At 45.4% G+C, this 18,211-nt stretch overlaps 4 protein-coding genes across 4 annotated transcripts; 2 read left to right on the top strand and 2 right to left on the bottom strand.

Moving 5' to 3' along the window:
• Positions 1-1,314: 1,314 nt before the first annotated feature.
• On the bottom strand, positions 1,315-3,456 carry PVX_100000 (hypothetical protein, conserved). Its single transcript, XM_001614796.1, has 3 exons — positions 2,133-3,456; positions 1,793-2,011; positions 1,315-1,662 (listed from the first exon to the last, which is right to left on the bottom strand). Exons 1-3 carry the CDS (start codon positions 3,087-3,089, stop codon positions 1,534-1,536), a joined length of 1,305 nt encoding a protein of 434 aa, XP_001614846.1. The 5' UTR covers positions 3,090-3,456; the 3' UTR covers positions 1,315-1,533.
• A 306-nt stretch (positions 3,457-3,762) lies between these two features.
• On the top strand, positions 3,763-6,351 carry PVX_099995 (cyclophilin, putative; the record flags this gene model as incomplete). The annotated part of the gene is made up of 4 exons (XM_001614795.1): positions 3,763-3,992; positions 4,259-5,577; positions 5,769-5,830; positions 6,004-6,351. The coding sequence occupies exons 1-4, from the start codon at positions 3,871-3,873 to the stop codon at positions 6,349-6,351; spliced, it is 1,851 nt and encodes a 616-aa protein (XP_001614845.1). The 5' UTR covers positions 3,763-3,870.
• Positions 6,352-8,220: 1,869 nt separating this feature from the next.
• Positions 8,221-12,492, top strand: PVX_099990 (diacylglycerol kinase, putative; the record flags this gene model as incomplete). The annotated part of the gene is made up of 1 exon (XM_001614794.1): positions 8,221-12,492. The coding sequence occupies one exon, from the start codon at positions 8,221-8,223 to the stop codon at positions 12,490-12,492; it is 4,272 nt and encodes a 1,423-aa protein (XP_001614844.1).
• Positions 12,493-13,463: 971 nt separating this feature from the next.
• Positions 13,464-17,182, bottom strand: PVX_099985 (hypothetical protein, conserved; the record flags this gene model as incomplete). Its single annotated transcript, XM_001614793.1, has 8 exons — positions 15,403-17,182; positions 15,172-15,245; positions 14,928-15,040; positions 14,736-14,811; positions 14,447-14,555; positions 14,073-14,262; positions 13,746-13,904; positions 13,464-13,565 (listed from the first exon to the last, which is right to left on the bottom strand). The coding sequence occupies exons 1-8, from the start codon at positions 17,061-17,063 to the stop codon at positions 13,464-13,466; spliced, it is 2,484 nt and encodes an 827-aa protein (XP_001614843.1). The 5' UTR covers positions 17,064-17,182.
• Positions 17,183-18,211: the final 1,029 nt, after the last annotated feature.

Raw genomic sequence — 18,211 nt, 5'->3', positions numbered from 1 at the left:
CGGACATACACTCGGCTAATTCGCCACGTTCGGGCCTTGAGGCAACTACAAGAAAGGATATATGTACATCCGCATTACTCCTCCTTTAAGCGAATGCAAAAAGGAAAAAAAAAAAAAAAAAAAAAAACAGGGACAAATTCTCAGTACGAAAATGGGAAAAAGGCTAAGGGATTTGATAGGCTTACATATTTGTAACATATATCTTCAGGGCAATACATTTGGGAAAAAATGCACAAGTAAAAAATGGGAAAAAAAAAAGGTGAAGAGTTTGTTCACACGACCATTTGGTTCTTGGCTGAGAAGTGGAATGAAAGGAAATAAAACGCAAATGGGGGAGATCAAATGATGAATAAAAATAAAACAAAATTGTGTTCGCCTCAATAAATTTGTGAAAAAAAAGAAAAAGAAATGTCAAACAGTAGTATACATAAAAACGAATGCACAGCACAAATGCGTGCATAATGACCGTGCAAGAATTTACAAACTGCGCTTGTATATTTCTACACGCATTTGTATACACGCCACTGCGTTATGTTCTTCGAGGGGGGAGTGTACAGATCTGCTAAAATTTCCCTCCAATTTTTGGCGTTATAATTATATTTCCATTTGCTACTTTATCAGTGTGTTTCTTCCTTTTATGTATTTTTTCCGGCGACAAATTGATGACGTGCTAACAATCAAGCGAAAGGTTTGCCCCTTGGGGGTTCTCGAAAAGGGCTACTCTTCCTTCAAGCGGTACTTTTACACATATATAACAAGCTTTTGAAAATAACTTGGAACATTAGCTTTTTTTTTTTTTTTTTTTCCCCCGATAGTGAAGTTTCATTCATGTGCGGCATTTACAAAAAAAAAAAAACTTTTTTCGCTTTGCGCACGAGAGGGAATTATTTCATGCCATTTCGTTTTCCCACAATATTTTACGTTTCCTAAAATGTGCTTAACAGTGTGTTAATTGTTTTCTTTGTCGAGCGGAAAGATTACTCACCGCGGTTGCCCTTTCAAATAAAAGTACACACAAACGTATGGCGCACATGTGTTATATATATATACAATATCCCACACATGCCTATGCGTACAAATGGGGATTTTCCCCAATTCGGTGTTTTAATTTAAAAAACAAATAAAAAAAAAGTTTTCAAAGTTTTGCCTGTTCGATGCATAAACAAAGAGACGTAAACAAAGGAACTGCCTTTTGCAATTTTATTTTTTCTTCATTCATGGCACTTGTGGACGGGCAAAAAGGGATAGCACACTGAGTGTATGCATGTTATGTCAAAATGCCCTGCGGGAGGGGGGCATCACACGTATGGCAGAATGCTTAAAAAAGGTTAAGCTGTACATAGGACAGCATGCTCGAATTATAAATTAAGTAATTTTTCTTATTTTGGGGGGGGATAAACTGTGTGGAAGCCTGACTAATGGGCAGGGAGAAGAGCAGCGCAAAGCAGAGGGGTAAATAAATGCGTCGAATAAACGAGGCAAATGCAAAGGAAAGTTTTAATTATAAACAAAAGTGGAAACTAAACAAAATCGCTAGCAATTGGGATCCTCGCTGAGGTCGTCGCGCCCATCACTCCCATCACTCCCATCGCCGCTCCTGTACACTTTCATGGCTAGCACTTTCGTCCGTCTAGCGGATGGGGGGTTCTCTCGAAAGAAATACTGCAGTGGGGGAAAAAAAGAAAACAATAAAATGTATAGCAGTTTAACAATAAAATACGGGGCTCACCCCCCGTTTGCACACACACAACGCAGGTGAACGTCTGAAAAGCCGCCAACTTTGCCCACTTACGTATAGGAAGAATTCGAAATGCTTCCTGCAGTAGCAACTCAAAATGCACTCCGCATTCAGGCGCATCACCACGTTGTACAAATTGCTCAAGTAACAAAAAATGATGACGGTTAGCTTGTCGATTTTGTCGTAAACAGATATCTTCCTGATCACTTTTAGGCACTCGATTAGAAGCTTCTTTTCGACCGTCGTTAGGAGCGTGCCGGCTTTGTGAACCTTCTAGAGAAACGGAAAAAAAAAAGAGTAAAAGAGCAATATGAAGGGAAAAAAGACACAAAATGGACAGCGAAAAAAAAAAAAAAAACAAGCAGATTTTCTCCCAACGCGCTATTCGTCTTACAAAAACGGGCGCAAACTTTTCCGTGTGGCTGTTTAACATCTTGACGTGTTCAATAGTCAGTCGGGGCTTCTCCAGGTATCTACATATGTTTACATATTTTGTATCTGCCACATCAGCATTTTTAAGAGGGAGAGTATCAGCACAATTTTCATTAAAATAATTGCACTTATAAAATTCTGTGAAGTTTGCATTTTTGGTAAACTCCTTTATAACAATATTTTTTTTTACATTGGACGAAAAGGACAAACCGTTTTGCTGCAACAGGTGAATCATGTCTATGTAGCAGTCGTCCTTTTCCTCGCTTCGGTACTGCTTCGACCGTCCAATGGTTTCTAGACACTCGCAAAAAGGTGCGCCTGCAGCGCGGTAACGGGAGCGGGGGCGAAAACACTCACTAACGGTACTCGCCGTGCTAGCACTACCAATGCTGCCGCAGATGCCACTGCTTCCACTACTGCCGCCCTCGTGCTGGTACTTCTCTGCAACTTCTTTGCATCCTCTTTCCCGGCGCGCCTTGAGATACAAGTGTGGGAACGACAAGTACGTGCTGCACAATAAACACTTTTCTTGAAAATCCAAAAACCGGTAAAATCTTTTAAATGAAATTTCCATGTCTTCGTAGTGAAACTTCCTTATCTTCCCCTGATTGATATATTCAATGAGGTATTCCTTTTTTTTTTTTTTGTATTCATTTTTTTTCTCGCTTACAAAATTTACATACTCGTCTATATTAATCTTCCCCGTGGCAGCAAAATGGCTAGTTCCCTTGGCGCCCTCACCACAACATCCTTTTCCAGCACCCAGCTGTGCGGAAATATTTTGCTTTTCAAGCTTCTCATTAACATGTTCGTTTTTTATTTCATCTTGAATTTCACTGAATATATTTCCAATAAATAATCCGTTGTACTCACTCGATGTGTCATATGATGAGGCGTTTAAATCGAGCGGCTTTACCATAAGGGGGTGCACGAGTAGCCACGGTCACACATGGGGGTACCAAGCAAGTACGTGGCTCCTTTTCATGCATCAATGAGGCACACGCGCTGCATGCGGCACGTCGGAGGGGGATTGAACAGGCGAGGCACGAAAAAACGTTGCAATTGGCCAATTGAAAAATGTGGCAGTGTGAGCAGTCCCCCTACAGGTACGTTGTACACGTTTGCATAAGCGTATGCCCACTTCTACCCCAGGGGAAATCATAAAGGGTGATACTTTCTGAAACGCGCCAGCAAAACGTCGATGGTGAAAATGGGTTTGTGTTTCTACATACAATTCTTGCATGTCATTTTTCCCTTTTGTGCAGTTGTTCGCATGGCTAGGCGGCAAAATATCGCTAGGCGAACTGGGAGAAAAAAAAAAAAAAAAAAAAAAAACACATACGTAGTAGTGATTACCTAGCACATGCACAGTGCATACGCAAATGTGTTCTCTCAGCACGTACATGCGCGTGAGTCACAACTCGCTGTGCATACGCTAAGGTACACGCTGAAGCGCGCGCAGTGGGCGCCCGTTCAAAACGGCGCAGGGCGCAATTGGAAAAAAGTGCAGCTCGGTGTGGCGCTAGCTGACTAGTAACAGTGCTCCACTTAGTACTCGCAAAGTTGCGAAGTGAAACAAAATATATAATCCCAGCTGAAGGAACAAAAGTGACGCAAGTTCCCCCAATGCGTGGGCGCCCTCTCCCGTACAATTTTTACGCTTCAAAAATTAAGCGGCGAAATACGCCCAGTTAGCCACAATGGGAAAGCACAAACACAGCAAAGATAAGTTGTACATTTTGCAGTCAGAGTATAGAAGAGATGCCTTGATAAAGAAGCAACACAAGTCCAGGAACTCGACTTTCCTCCCTTTTAATTACTGGTGAGCAGTTTTGCCGTAAGTTATGCTGTCCCGAGGGAAAAAAAAAAAAAAAAAAAGAAGGAAAACAAGCAAGCAAGCAAACAAACAAACATTACACGTGTGGGGCAGCACAAAAGCGTTCTCACGTACGATATACATATGTAAACATATACGTTTATATGTTCACATATGTACCTACGGGGCTACCTCCTCCCGGCACTGCACTTCGTCGCGCGCAGAGGACCCAACCCCTACACCTGCGTCACCCACGTTTCCCCCCCCTTCAGCTGCATAAGTCTAAGGCCCTTCAGCGATCCCTACTGTGATGAAGATGGAAGGCTGTACGACAAAAAAAGCGTTTTGGAAGAAATGGCCAAGGGGAAGGACGAAAGGAAAAAAGAGGAGCCAACGATTGACCTGAAAAATCTAATCAAAGCAAACTTTTACAAACACAATAATGAGTACATATGCCCAGTGACGAGAAAGTACTTTAACCAGCACTCAAAAATTATTTTAAATAAAAAAACGGGGAATGTATACTCCTCAGAGATATACAAATTATTTCAAAACAAAAAGGACATGTTTGATCCAATTACGCATGACCCGATGGAGAAGACAGATTTGATTGTCCTACAGGACCCCCTGCAGAAGGGAACAAAATCGAGTGAAGTGAGCCAAAAGTCTGTTCAGGCGAGAAAAATAAAAGCTCAATCCATTCAGGACAATGGGGCCATTATGAGTATCCTTCACGAAGTGCAGAAGCAAAAGGGGGACATAAAAAGTGGGCAAGACAAATGTGAAGACGCCCACATGGGGAAGCACCACTTGGGGAAGAAGGGAGACAAAAAGGATACAACTATGGGTGAAGAAGGAATAGATGGAACGCAAGTAGAAAAACCAGATGACGGGTACCTGTTCTCCCCAAACTGTGCCGACCCAGATGATCAAGAAGATAACAGCGAAAATGAAATAAAAATAAAATGTGAAAATTATAGTGACAATAAATTAGCCCAAAGTGTAACGTCAACCATATCGAACGTTACGTACCAACATAGCTTTATATACCTCCCAGAGAATCAAGTCCAAGATATGATTTATGAGCAGGTTCGGAAAAACAAGAAAAACAGCTACGTGAGACTCATAACGGATGTAGGCATGATCAACGTTGAACTGTATGCCTCCGCTTTGCCAAAGCTCTGCCACAATTTTTTATTTCTCAGCGAATACAAATACTATGACAAAACGGACATTTTTAAAAAGGATAAAAGGGAGGACATTGTTTATTTTGGTTCCTGTAAAAGTAACTACCATTTGGCGGCATCCGGATTTTATTGGAGGAAAAAATTAAAAAAAAAAAAAATGAGGAATAAGATAAATGACGAAAAGGCTATGCGGGCACTCAAAGAATCGATAATGGCGGTACGTAGCGACGACGATAGTGACGTGGCAATTAAGTATGTGAGGCATAGTGGGCACAAGCCCCCCTCGGAGAAGAGCTGCTTTGGAAACGTGTACCTCTTTAGGTACTACAACCAGATGTACTCCAACATGTTCTACATTTGCCTGGCGGAGGACTACACCACGGGGGACGCCTGCGTGGGCAAGGGTGAGGCGGAGTGGATGCGCAGTTGAGGGCGTTTATGCCAGCAGGGTTGATAGCATTTGTGCGTCCTTGCGAATAAGAAACCACCCTGTGTGAACATACGTTCCGACGAACCAGCCAAATCGTCACCCTAATTGCGCGCATTGCTTCGCATTACCACATTTTCCTCGCCCCCCTGCTCACTCCTCACACAGTTGTAGGCGGAAATGAAACCCTCGGGAAGCTGAAAAATATAGACCCCGCTGCTAGCAGTGAGGTAATATATGAAAGATCGACCGAAATTGCGTTGCTCGGGATAAGCGACGTGTGTGCGTTGGTCTTTACGTACCGTCACATGGTGGTCCACTTCTCCCCACCGCCACCCAGTGGTACACTTCTCCACGCCGCCAACCAGTGGTCCACTTCTCCACCCCCCCTTCACCAACGCAGCACACCCTGAACGAAGTCATCATTTACACAAACCCCTTCAAAGACGTGGTGAAGGAGATGAAAGCAAATATGAGAAAAAAGGAGGAGGAGAAAAGCGGACGGGAAATTAACACAGAGAGCTACATAGACGATGGGAAGTACGTCCAGAATAAAAATGACACTATCGGTAAGTACATAAAGTGGAACGACTTCAAGAAGAGTGCAGCGGCAGCAACCAACGCCGCGGCCTCCCCTACCCACGCGGCGAACACAAGTGAAGAATTAAGCAAACCCAAACTGAACCCCTTAAAAAAGGAAACGCACGCAAAATCGAAGCAGAGCAGCAGAATGGATTTTTCCTGCTGGTAGAATTAACGCAGTTCCATCTGGAGAAGAAAAAAAAAAGGTATACATATGGATAGAAGTTTTTTTTTTTTTTTTTTTTTTTGTCAGCCAAAAGGCATATTTTCCCGAACGGAATAAAAAAGGCACATCAGTGCCGCTTCCCCGTTAACGGCCTTTTTTTTTTTCGATGCTGTTTGGGAAGGCGCCATTACGTCACGCATATGTATACTACACAATGCTATGTGCGGTTAGTTACACTGTCATGCTGCATATGCAAGCTGTCCCCTCAGTTGTGTATGTTTTTTTTTATTTCCCCCTCATTTTGTCAATTTCTTTTTTGTTTTTTTGGTAATTTTTTTGGGAATGAATGTTTTTTACGTTCGTTCACGCTCACATTTGAGTTCCATTTTGTGTTCCATTTTGTGCTCCCTTTTGCGTTCACTTTTGCGTTCACTTTTGTGTTCACCTTTTCCTTTCTTCCCCTGGCGTGTCCCCACCCATTTTGCCTACAAGTGAATAGCCAGCCCCCCGCCAAACACATCACATGTTGGCCTTTTTTCCATAAAATGTTTGTATTTTAAACTTTGACGTATTTTGCGCGACCGCTTTGCTAATTCTTTTTTTTCACAATCGTTTTTTTCGTATGTATAAAATTTAAAAAAAACAAATTTGCTGTTTTTCCTTTTAATTTTAAAATTGTATGAAAGCAAAAAAAACAAAAAAAACAAAAAAACAAAAAAAAATATTCGCCATACTATATATACCATTTGGGGAAAGCGTTTTTTTTTTTTTTTTCATACAATTTTAAAAAGTAATTTTTTTTTATATATATTTTTTATACCAAACGGTACTTTTTTTTTTTTTTTCCCGCCTTCTATTTTTATACTATTTAGATTCTAACTAGAAAAAATATAAAACGTAAAAACTACAGTCATTCGAATTAGTGATGCAGATAATGCATTGTAACTTTTTTTTTTAATATTGATATTCACTGAAAAAAAACAACGTAAAAAGTCATGTATATTTCCGACAGCGTGAAATTAGCGCAATCGGTAAGGGGGGACGTCCGCATGTAAATATAAATAGGTAAAAATATACACGTATGCAGGTAAAGGCATTTGCGTTGCTCACCTTTGTGTACGTACTACACCGCACTAGTGAACTTGCCCAACCGTCACCCTGGTAGATAGCCGAACAGATAAGCAATCGGAGGAAACCACTTCGCTGAGGAGCGTGTTACCCAGAAGTTTTCACAAAAAGGGCAGTGCACAGCGTAGAAAGTAGCCAAAAATAACGCAGCGTAGGAAGTAGCCAAAAATAACACCGCATAGGAAGTAGCCAAACAATAACACAACGTAGAAAGTAGCCAGAAAATAACCCTGCGCAGGAAGTGGCCCAATCAGTGCTTCTCTCACAAGTTTGTATCCACGGGGTAGATTGTTCCTCTTCCGTCCGGAGGCGTGTCCGTCTGTTTTTCCCCCTTTTGTTGTACCTCGTGACACCCCTCTTTTTTTTCCCCCTTATTTGTTTTTCCGTTATTTTTTTCCCCCTTTTAACGCCTTTCAACATGTACAAGTTGTGAGCTACCCCTTTACAATGCAGTAATGGAATGCGTTTTTAAAAAATAACACATTTTTAACTTGAAGAAAAAAAAGAAAAAAAAAACTCGCCCATTTTTGCTTACCCTTGTGTGGTTATGGACAAGCCGGGAAGGAGCAAGAAGAGGCGTAGAATTTAGAACCTAATTAGAAGCTCCCAAACCCACATACATATACACGCACAGGTGCCGAACCGCACAGCGCAAACGGCCGGGGCCCTAAAATGCAAGTTCAGTCAGCAGCGCGCACATGCCGCCAACTCCCCCCCTCCCAGTCCAATTAAGATTCATAAGAAATGGAAGATTTTGCCTATGTAGACAAAAATGTGTATATAAATCTTCTCCTGACCATTTTAAATAAATGCAAAGAATACCTTCTAGGGATAGGAATTTTGAAGCTGCTCTTTTGCTTGTGCATAGTGCTCATCAGCATCATCTTTGCCCGCCGTAAGAACAAAAAGAAGAAGAAGGTCAACATATATATACAGCTACATAATGTGCGCCACGGAAACGGTAAGAAGGCAGCAGAGCTAGCTGACGGCCAGAAATGCTACTCAACCAATGAAGAGGCACAAATAGTAGAACCCACTTTTCCACAAACGCCTGAACAGACAGATGTAGAACAAGTGAATGACGATTTTTACCACATAACATACAGCCCACATATTTTTGACCTAAAAAGTATCAACAGTACCGAATTGTGTAACGTATGCAATGAGAGCATCTACTCATTTATTTTTTACAAAAAAGATATTTTCGAATGCGTGGTGTGTAGAAATAAGTGCCATATAGAATGCGCCCCTAACTCCAATTTGATGAGCTGCAAAACGACTGTATTTTTTAAAAATAAACACAAGTTTATAAAAATTAGGAACTGCATGTGGAATAATAAGTGCAACATTTGCAGCAAAACATTTTCCTACTTCTCCATTCCCCCCTTTGTCAAACAGTACATCTATAAATGCGTTTGGTGCAACAAATATTTTCATGTCCACTGCGTAGAGAAGGCAGCCAAGAGAAAGGAACAAACGAAGGGTAGCAAAAAACAAGTGAAGGACGCAGTGTGCACCTATGGAAATAACAAGTATTTGCTTCTCCCCTACGAAGTTGCCATTAAGGAACACGTCCTTCTGGACTTCCTAACCAATGCCTACCACCGTGTGAAGGAGGCGGAAGTGGGTAACGACGAGGTGCTCCTGAGCTACACCGCCCAAGCGTTGGATGATACACTGCGCGGTGATGCCACGGGGGAATTTAACACGCACGGGGGGAACGCAAATAAAGGAAGCGCAAATGGGGGAAGCGCAAATGGGGGAGGCAAGCACACACCGGAGGAACAACTCTGCCCGGACTACGTAAACCACTTCCACACGTTTCACAAGATGAGGACCTTTAAATCATTCCCCAGCTGTTCAAAAGCAAAAAGTGGGGTAACCCCGGTGCACGCCAACTTTCTCCTAAATTTCTTCCCCATCCATTTGCCAATCTACGAAATAAAAAGCAGTAGAAGAATTCTCCTCATTTTCGTAAATGTAAAAAGTGGAGGTCAAGCTGGGAAGAAGCTCTACCAAGAATTGCTCATGTATTTTAACCCCCTACAAATAATAAGCATAAAAAGTGAAAAAAATGTTCTAAATGCCCTTAATATGTATAAGGAAATGATTTTCCTCAACAGAGTAATCATCCTCATCTGTGGAGGGGATGGAACGATAAGCATCTTCATCGACACGTTATTAAAATTTTTTGCAAATGAAGTTGCCATCAGTGCTCAGCAGGGAAAGAACAAGGGGAAATACAACAAACTGTACTGGAGTGATAAGAAGAGTGAGCAGTTTGTCTCCACCAAAAATACCTTCCTAAATAAAACCATCATGAACATTACGGCAAAGTTGAAGCATAATAAAGACGCCCTTAGGAAGAAGTGGGCCAATAACATCACCGCGCAGGCCAAAAAGCCGACTAACTTTTTTTTAAAAAAAAGGAGTGAGAAGGGTGAGAAGAATGCTGATGGGGAGGAGGCAGACCGCTGCGGTGACGATGACGACGGTGATGACGACGCGGGCCACATAAGTGAGGAGAACGCGGAAACTTACTTTGGGAATGACTCCTCTACGGCGCGAGCGTGGGGCGAAAGTCAAAGTGACGAGTTGGCGCCGAAGCAGGCGTCCAAGGCGAAGGCCGCGTTAAGTGGAGAGTTAAATGGCGAGTTAAATGGCGAGTTAAATGGCGAGTTAAATGGCGAGTTAAATGGCGAGTTAAATGGCGAGTTAAATGGCGAGTTAAATGGCGAGTTAAATGGCGAGTTAAATGGCGAGTTAAATGGCGAGTTAAATGGCGAGTTAAATGGCGAGTTAAATGGCGAGTTAAATGGCGACTTCAGTGCCGACTTAAGTGCCGACCTGCGCCACCACCTGAACAGCGAGGCCAACGGCTGGAGCTCCGGGCGCAGCAGCCCCAAGGACCTGGCCAGGAGGGGCACCGAAGCCAAGGGCGCAAACGGGAAGTACCTGTACCTCTTCGAAAAGCTCAGGAACTTCAAAAAGAAGGGCGCCGAAAAGGATGAAGGTGGAGAAAACGGAGACGACCTCTGCGAAGATGAAGCCTACAAGGGAAGCACAGTGAAGAGCTTCCAAAATGGAAACTCCATGATGGACAAGTACTACAATAGCAACACACTTATACATAGTAATTATACAGAGAATAATGAGGACCCCTTTTTTGAATCCCGGCGGGGGAAAGAGAATGAAAAAATGTTCGATAATATTCTTTACCATGATTATAAGGAGAAGTCCACCAGTTATTTGCCAATGAAAACCAAATTAAATGAAAATTCCCCGTCGTACTGTCAGGAGGTTAGTGGGGCGAACCCAAGTGATGAGCCGGACGGGACCGCGGGAGTGAACGCAAAGAAGGCACACAATAAGCACCACTGTGCTAATGACACCCGTTCGAATTACAGTAATGGGAATTCACTTAACAGCGGCACTGCTGATTGTGATGGTGGGAGCGCTAACTGTGATGGTGGAAGCGCTGACCGTGGTGGGGGCACCCCAGTGCATCTCCGCAACGGGGACGATGTGGCACCCCACCGGGGTGGTGCCTACCAAAGGAATGTAAACGGGGAGACAGCCAAAACGGAGGGGCTCTCCAAGTTGGAAGCAGCCAATCAAGATGGAAGCGATGAAGATATCGTCGTCCAACTGGATAATGGCTACAAAGTTGTGCACTCAAAGGGGGAAGAAAAAAACCGCCACGGTGAGCACCGCCATGGTGAGCACCCCCATGGAGAACCCCCCCATGGTGAACGGAAAGATAAAGAAAAGAGATTGCACAAAAATTCTCTCGAGTCCTACATTGCGTGCGCACCTATCGGTGTCCTCCCCCTAGGCACAGGAAACGATTTAAGCTACAGCCTCGGGTGGGGGTGCGGATACGGTAACGACCCACTGATCTACTTCAACAGAATGAAGAGCACAAAAAACGAACACGTAGATGTATGGAATGTGAAGGCATATGACCTAGACAATAATATCATTTTAAATAATAGCTTTATAAACTACTTTGACTTTGGGATAATCTCCAGGTTAGCTCTCCATTTTGACAACATCCGGAAAAAGTTCCCCCATTTTTTTAATAGCCGAATTGGAAATAAAATACTCTACGGAGAGGTAGGCTTCAGGGACTTCTGCTTCAACACGTACAAATATAAGCTAAACAAGAACATAAAACTGTACTGCGATGGGAAGAAGGTCAAAATTGATGAGGATATTGAAAGCGTGTGCTTGATTAACATCCCGTACTTTCTTGGGGGGCTTAAAATATGGAAGGAGGACGACAAGGATAAAAACTACCATTCGGATGTTGATAGGCAAAAAAGGGAGCATGTTGGGAGGCGGCCAAGCAAGCAGGAGGAGAAGAAGCAGGGGAAGGAACAACCGGAGGGGAACAAATCAACCAACAGCTCCAGCAATAGCAGCTTTATCGGCTGCCCAATGAATGATCATTTGCCCCATCAAAAGAGCGGAGGAATTCTTTCGAACCGTTTCGGGGACAGGAATGGACACCCTTATGATGACCATAAAAAGATGGCCATGACGGAGTTTCTAAAAAGTGCCGCTTTGAAACACTCGGCTGGGGAGGAAGTCAACCCATCGGAGTTTTTCCAAAATGAAGAAACGAATGAGACTACTCTACACAGTGAAGGAGAGAATCATCCACAAGGCGAGGAGAATCCTTCTTCCCCCCCCCAGACGAACGAGCAGCCATTCGACTACAGCAACATATACAAATCGTATAGACTGGACTTCTACAGACAAAAGAAACGGAAGCAGAAGTACCGAAAGCAGAAGATGGACGATAAGGTTATTGAAGTCATCGGGTTTCGCAATATGTTTCACATTTTTCAGGTGCAGATCGGCATGTCCAGTGCGATTAAGCTCTGCCAGGGGAGTGACATCAAGGTGAAGATTGACAAAGCGTTTATTCAAAACAAGAACAAAATTTACTTCCAGTACGACGGAGAGCCCGGCTTTCGCAACATCCATAAGTTGCATTTCTCCCACAAGTAAGGCGCAGCGGAGGTGCGGCGGCGGTGGAGGCGTCAGCGGGAGCGGAGGCTCGAAGAGGCTCCTCCCCGGGTGCACCCCGTGAGCTCGCCCGTTCGTCCGTTCGTCCACCATTTTGCCAATTTGCCATTTCGTTGGCTTCCGCTCGTCCATACCGCGTTCCCACACCGCGTTCCCACACCGCGTTACCAATTCCGCCCTCCTTCCCCCACCGCAGGTGCCAATATTTGTTTTTGTCTCCCAAGGACCCAATTTGATGCAGGCTCGGAAAGGCCCTTCTCCTTTTTTTTTGTAAAAATGCATGCCCCTTATTTTGCACGTAGCGCGTTTATCGCGCCATTTTATTCACCTCATTCGTCTTGTGTTTTCTTTGTGCGTCGCTTCGCGCGCGCTTTTTCCTTTCTTTTTTTTGTTCTCGCGTGATTGCCTCAGCCCTGCTGATGAATTGCCACGGGGCGTGCCTTTGAAGCCACGCGCGAGGTTTTTCACTCAGTTGGTTAACCCTTTACGCGACCGTTATATAGCTGTCCAGTCATCCGCCCATTTACACACCTACCGCTCATCAATTTTTTTTTAACCTCCTACCCATTTACCGCAAATGAATTCCCCAATTTAAATTCACGCATCATAGTAAATTAGGTTTTTAAAAGTAAATCACACAGCGTTGTAAATGTGGGCGAAATAAAAAGGGCAAGTGCTAACTGGAAAAAAATTCGCGCAAGGAAATTGGCAAAAAAAATTCGCGTAAAAAAGTGCGCGTGAAAAAATTCGCGCAAAGAAATTTGCGTAAAAAAATTCGCACAAAAAACTGCGCGTGAAAACAAAAATTAAAGCCACATACTGCGCAGCGCAGGATGTATTCCCCCCATTTGTGAAGATCCAAATGGCACAAGTGTGGCGACGCGCCGGTTTTACTCGCCCGTATGGCCCACCGCCAGACGCGCCTACCTGACCCGCGGCCAACCCCGCCTCTGCTACTTCTTCTTTTTCTTCTGCACAGTTTGCCGGTTCAACAACTTGTACTTCTTGGAGTCATTCCTGCTCAGCGCGACTGCGTTGCGGCATCCTTTTCCTCCCTGGAAAAGTTAAAATGGGGGCAGTGGGAAAGGTGTGTGGGCACGCGAAGCGGCATGCGCGTATGCACACGCGTGCATCGGTATATAGCCCGTATGTGCATGTGGCACAGTTGGCACATTTGGACTGCTATCACACGCGGGTGACTCGCGCGCCACGCTTTTCTCGCTCATTTCGCAAACCTCCCAGAAGTTGCCGCCTTTCTTCGCCTTCTTGTCCCGCTGACACACGCACACGTCGTCGTCATCAAATTCACGGAAGCAAAATCCGCAAATCACCCGCTTGGCAATGCCGCATTCGTGGTTGCTATTTAAATCGTGGCAAGTGGGGCACGGAAATATCTTTAAAAGGGGGAAGCAGAAATAACGCACGGATGGGGGGGCAGCAAAACGGAGTGATGTTGCAAAAAGGATGATCACGGAAAGGACGCAAATCATGCGGGGTGCACATACCCACCCGAGTGTTTATATACCCCCCGGGGTGAGTCGCCACTACGCGGCAACGCTCACCTTGTTACAACAGGGGAATTTGAAGAGGCGATGGGACTTTTTAAAATGCTTGCATGCACCATCCTTCACTTCTATATTATTTACCTTTATAACGTTTTTGCATTTTTCTATCTTCAAATTGTTCGGTGCAGCCACGGCCTTCTTGCTGGACTTCTTTTTCGTGAACAGCTTGTTTATCATTTCGTCGATTCTGCACGGGGGGGGGTGAAGAGCCAACGTGCCAACGTGGCAACGCGCCAACTGTTTTATGGCTGCTCAGACGTACATGCGTTGGGGGCATACGCGCGCAGGTGCCTGCCCCCCGATGGTGCACACAGATGCACATATTCACACATATGCACACAGGTACACACACATTCACACGATGGCTTTACTTTTTGATCGCGGCATTGTTCGCGCTGACTATCTCGTCAAAGGAGAAGCCGCTGTATTTGAATTCCAGCTTGGTGAAGCACTTCTGGCAGTTGGCGTGCATTTCTTTGCCTGTCATGGGGGGAGGGGTAAATGGCGCGTCGGTGCAGAATGACGGTGCGGGAGTGGCACGCTGGCCAGTGGGCGCGTTGGCGAGTGGGCGAGTGTCCACCTTCACCCATGCACACACATGCGTGCGGGGAGAGGCAACTGCCCCCCCTGGGGCGACGCCCATCCGATTTGAGGCAGTACCAGAGGTGACATTCTTCAGGATGCTCTTCCTCCCACAGCTTTCGCAGTTCACGCTGTAATCCCCGCTTAGCAAGTCCTAAAAAAGGGGGCAAAAATAATAATATAAAAAGGAGTAAACATAAACATACGCGTATGGGAAACGCCGCAAAAAAAGAGTAAAACTCCTTGGAGTCGTTTCCACCCTCGACTCACCATCAGCGAGCACTGGTTAAACTTCAAAACGCACACGCAGCTGTTTTCCATGAAGCAAATATTTCTGTACACCTCCACAACGGCGCTGCTGCTGCAGTTCGCGCAGGTGCAAACTGCATGCAAAGGAGGGGGGGAAGAAAAAACAGCATCATGATGTGCCATAATGGAAAAAAAGACAATAAAGGGGCAATAAAGAGAAAAGGCCTGGCGCGCCAAATGCGCAGGGTGGACACTCCCGCTCTACCTAACTGGGGCGCGTCTTTGCTCGTCGTGGTGACATCAAATGTGTTGCAGCACCGGGTGCAAAGCAGCTGCAGCCTTGGGGGGGAAAGGGGGATCCGCGAGCACGTACATGTGAAGAGAGCGCATGCGAAGTGTACACATATGGGGCATACACATGAAGCGTGCACAACTGCGAGGCCTTCTTGCCGTGGGGACCCCCACACACGCGGAGGCCCCCGCTGCAAGCACCTACTTCAACTGGACGGCCTTGTAGAGGGATATATTTTTGATGTGGACGTTGCCAAGCACGAGGCTCTTCCCCGTTATGTTCGCGTTGTTATTGATGTTCATGTCGTCGCTGTCAATGTCCTGCTCCAGCTCCTCGTTCGCCTGCTCGCTGCCTTCCTCGTTCGGGTCGTTCGGCTCATTCGGTTGGTTCGGTTCGCTCGGTTTGACTTCGCTCGGTTCTTCCCGCTCTCCCCGCTGCCGTTCCTGCAGCTCCTTCTCCATCTTTTGCTTTTCCTTCAGAACGACGAACCTGCAGTAGAGGAACCGCTTCAAGCAGTCCTCGGGCCCCTTCGTCTTCACAATTTCGCTAACCTTTTCCCATTTTTCGGGGCAATTTTTTAAGTCCTTGTAAACCCTCAGCCCTTCCTCAAGCAGCGTTTGCTCCTCCAGCTTCCAGTTCATTACTTTTTTTTTTTCTTCTTCCCTCTTCAACTTCCTCAGATTGTCATTCGCATTTGGGCTCCCTCCCATCGGTGGGGTATCCTTCTGGTTGGTACCTCCTCCACTGGGGGGTTCATTTGGGCCGACCTTTTTCTCCAAATGGTTATTTGTGCTTTTCCAGTTGGGCTCCTCCCTTGGGACTTCCACCACGTCATTATTTCTGACCCCACGGTGAATATAAAAGGGGCCACTTTGGTCTCCTTCAATTTCTCTTTCAAGGAGAGCCCCCCTACAACCATTTGCAGCCATGTTGATTGGGCTCAACTCATTTAAGTAAGTGTTTTCCACCGTGGGGGTACTCTCACTGGTTTCTTGGAGGCCATTCGTAAAGTGTTCTTCCGATTTTTCGTTCCGATGCAACTGGGAGAGCGTTTTCCCCTTACTGGGAGGGACCTCATTTCTGTGTGCAAAATTCTCTTGGAGTGAGTCCGCCGAGTGGTCCACCTGAACTGAGCGCACTTCTGTTTGCCTTCCCTTTTCATGCTCACCAGAGTGACTAAAGGTAGTTTTTTCTTTTCCCCCTCTTTGGACTACTTCATTGGGGTACTTCATGCCCATGTTGCTACCTTGGGGGGGGTTATTCAAAGGTGGGAGAACCGAATGACCGCTGTTAGGGGTAATTCCATTTCGGTCTCTCCTGCCCCCTTCCGCCGCCTTGCTAGTTCTCTCTTTGGGGTAGTAACGATGCCACCGATCCGTTGTCCCCCTTCCGGTGGGTTCGTTTCGGTAGCTTCCCCTTTGATGGTAGCCGCGATTGCTCCTCCTTCCACTATGGCTGGGGTAAACACCGTCTAACTTTTTATAATGGTCCACCACCCTTTCCCTTTTCACGTAATCTGACTTGTCGTAATAATTTCCATTTGGCTGTTCCCTCCCCAATTTTGCATCACTATAATGGTTTCTCCTCCCCCTGTGCAGCGCCCCCCTATGCTGCTGCTCCCTGTTCGCATGGCCCTGTTCACTGGCCGAAGTTTCCACCGGTTTATTCGCCCTGTCCACATGGTTCGCCTGAGCACTTCCATCCTTTTTATCGCTCAGTTTTTGGCTGGGCGTATCCCCCACGTGTGCGCTCTGCTTCACATCCCTAACGAGGTGACCATTGCTGGTTATTTTTTTCCCTCTTCCCTGCCTTCCCTCCCTTTTTGAAACACTCTTGTACTTCCCATGCACGTGTGCATCATCCATTTTGCTATGTTGGTCCCCTCCAAAAAAACATATTTCTTCATTTTTCAAATTGCAATTTGTTTGTTCATCGTCCCATTCGTTGACGACACAATCATTTTGTGTGCCGCTTTTTTTTGCACACTTCTTCTTCCCGTTTATGCAAAATATTTTTTTACTCCCACGCGCATCCTTTGTTCTTTCATCCCCGTGGTTATTTTTTTTTTGCGAACAATTACGTGTGCGGGGGATTCCCTCCTCTATAGCAGCATTCCCCTCAGTGTGCATGTCCTCCCTCGATTTGGTTTTCCTTTCAGTCGAGGGGGGCGCCAGAGCATTTGCGTTATACCCTGGGGGGAATCTGGGTACTCCTCTTGCCAGATCGGCACCGCCCCTCAACATCAGTTCGGCGTGCCCTCCTCCCCCGCCGCTGCCCTTCACGGGGTTCGCTGCGTTCGCTGCGTTCGCGCCGTTGCTCGGGTGGTTACTCACGTGGCTGCTTTTGCAATGGCCGCCTCCCCCCCCTGGCTGCCCAGCTCCCACCTCCGCCATAACACTGGTCATTCAAATATACGCCGCCAATCGCGCGGGAATTTCAAGGTTAAATTTTCCAACCCCCCACCGGAAATAGCCTACAGTCATTTTCAAGCGCGGTTGGCACAAAACGAGGATTTTTCGCTGCCCTGCCAAAACGAGGATTTTTCGCTGCCCTCCCAAAGCGAGGATTTTTCTGCCCTGCCAACCACAGGAAGGAACACCACCCCGCGGTGAAAAAATTTAAGCTGTATTTTCGATTAAAAAAGGGGGAAAAAAGTTACTAAATTGTGCTAGTTTGCATTTTAAAAGAAAAAAAAAAAAAAGGAAAATAAAAATAAAAATAAAGATAGGATAAAAATAAAGATAAAAATATAATACAATAAAGGAACATAAAAAATGCTCAGCCAGGTGGTGTATAGAAAATATATATAAATATGCAAGCAGCAAGGGGATGTACTGTAGAGGCCACTTTTTCACCTCACGTTCACCTCACGTTTTGACGTCGCGTCGCTCTACTTCCAAGGGTGTTGTAAACGCGCGTAAGCAAAGAGCCATGCAACTGGTATGTTAATGTGTATACATATACATGTGCATGCAACTGCCCCCTCACGGGGGCAAAACTGCGCCTATGTTGT

This window comes from Plasmodium vivax, chromosome 7, assembly GCF_000002415.2.
Source record: "Plasmodium vivax chromosome 7, whole genome shotgun sequence".
NCBI classification, from domain to species: Eukaryota; Apicomplexa; class Aconoidasida; order Haemosporida; family Plasmodiidae; genus Plasmodium; species Plasmodium vivax.
The sequence above is the reverse complement of the archived record's forward strand: the minus strand, read 5'-3'. Positions and strand labels throughout refer to the sequence as shown.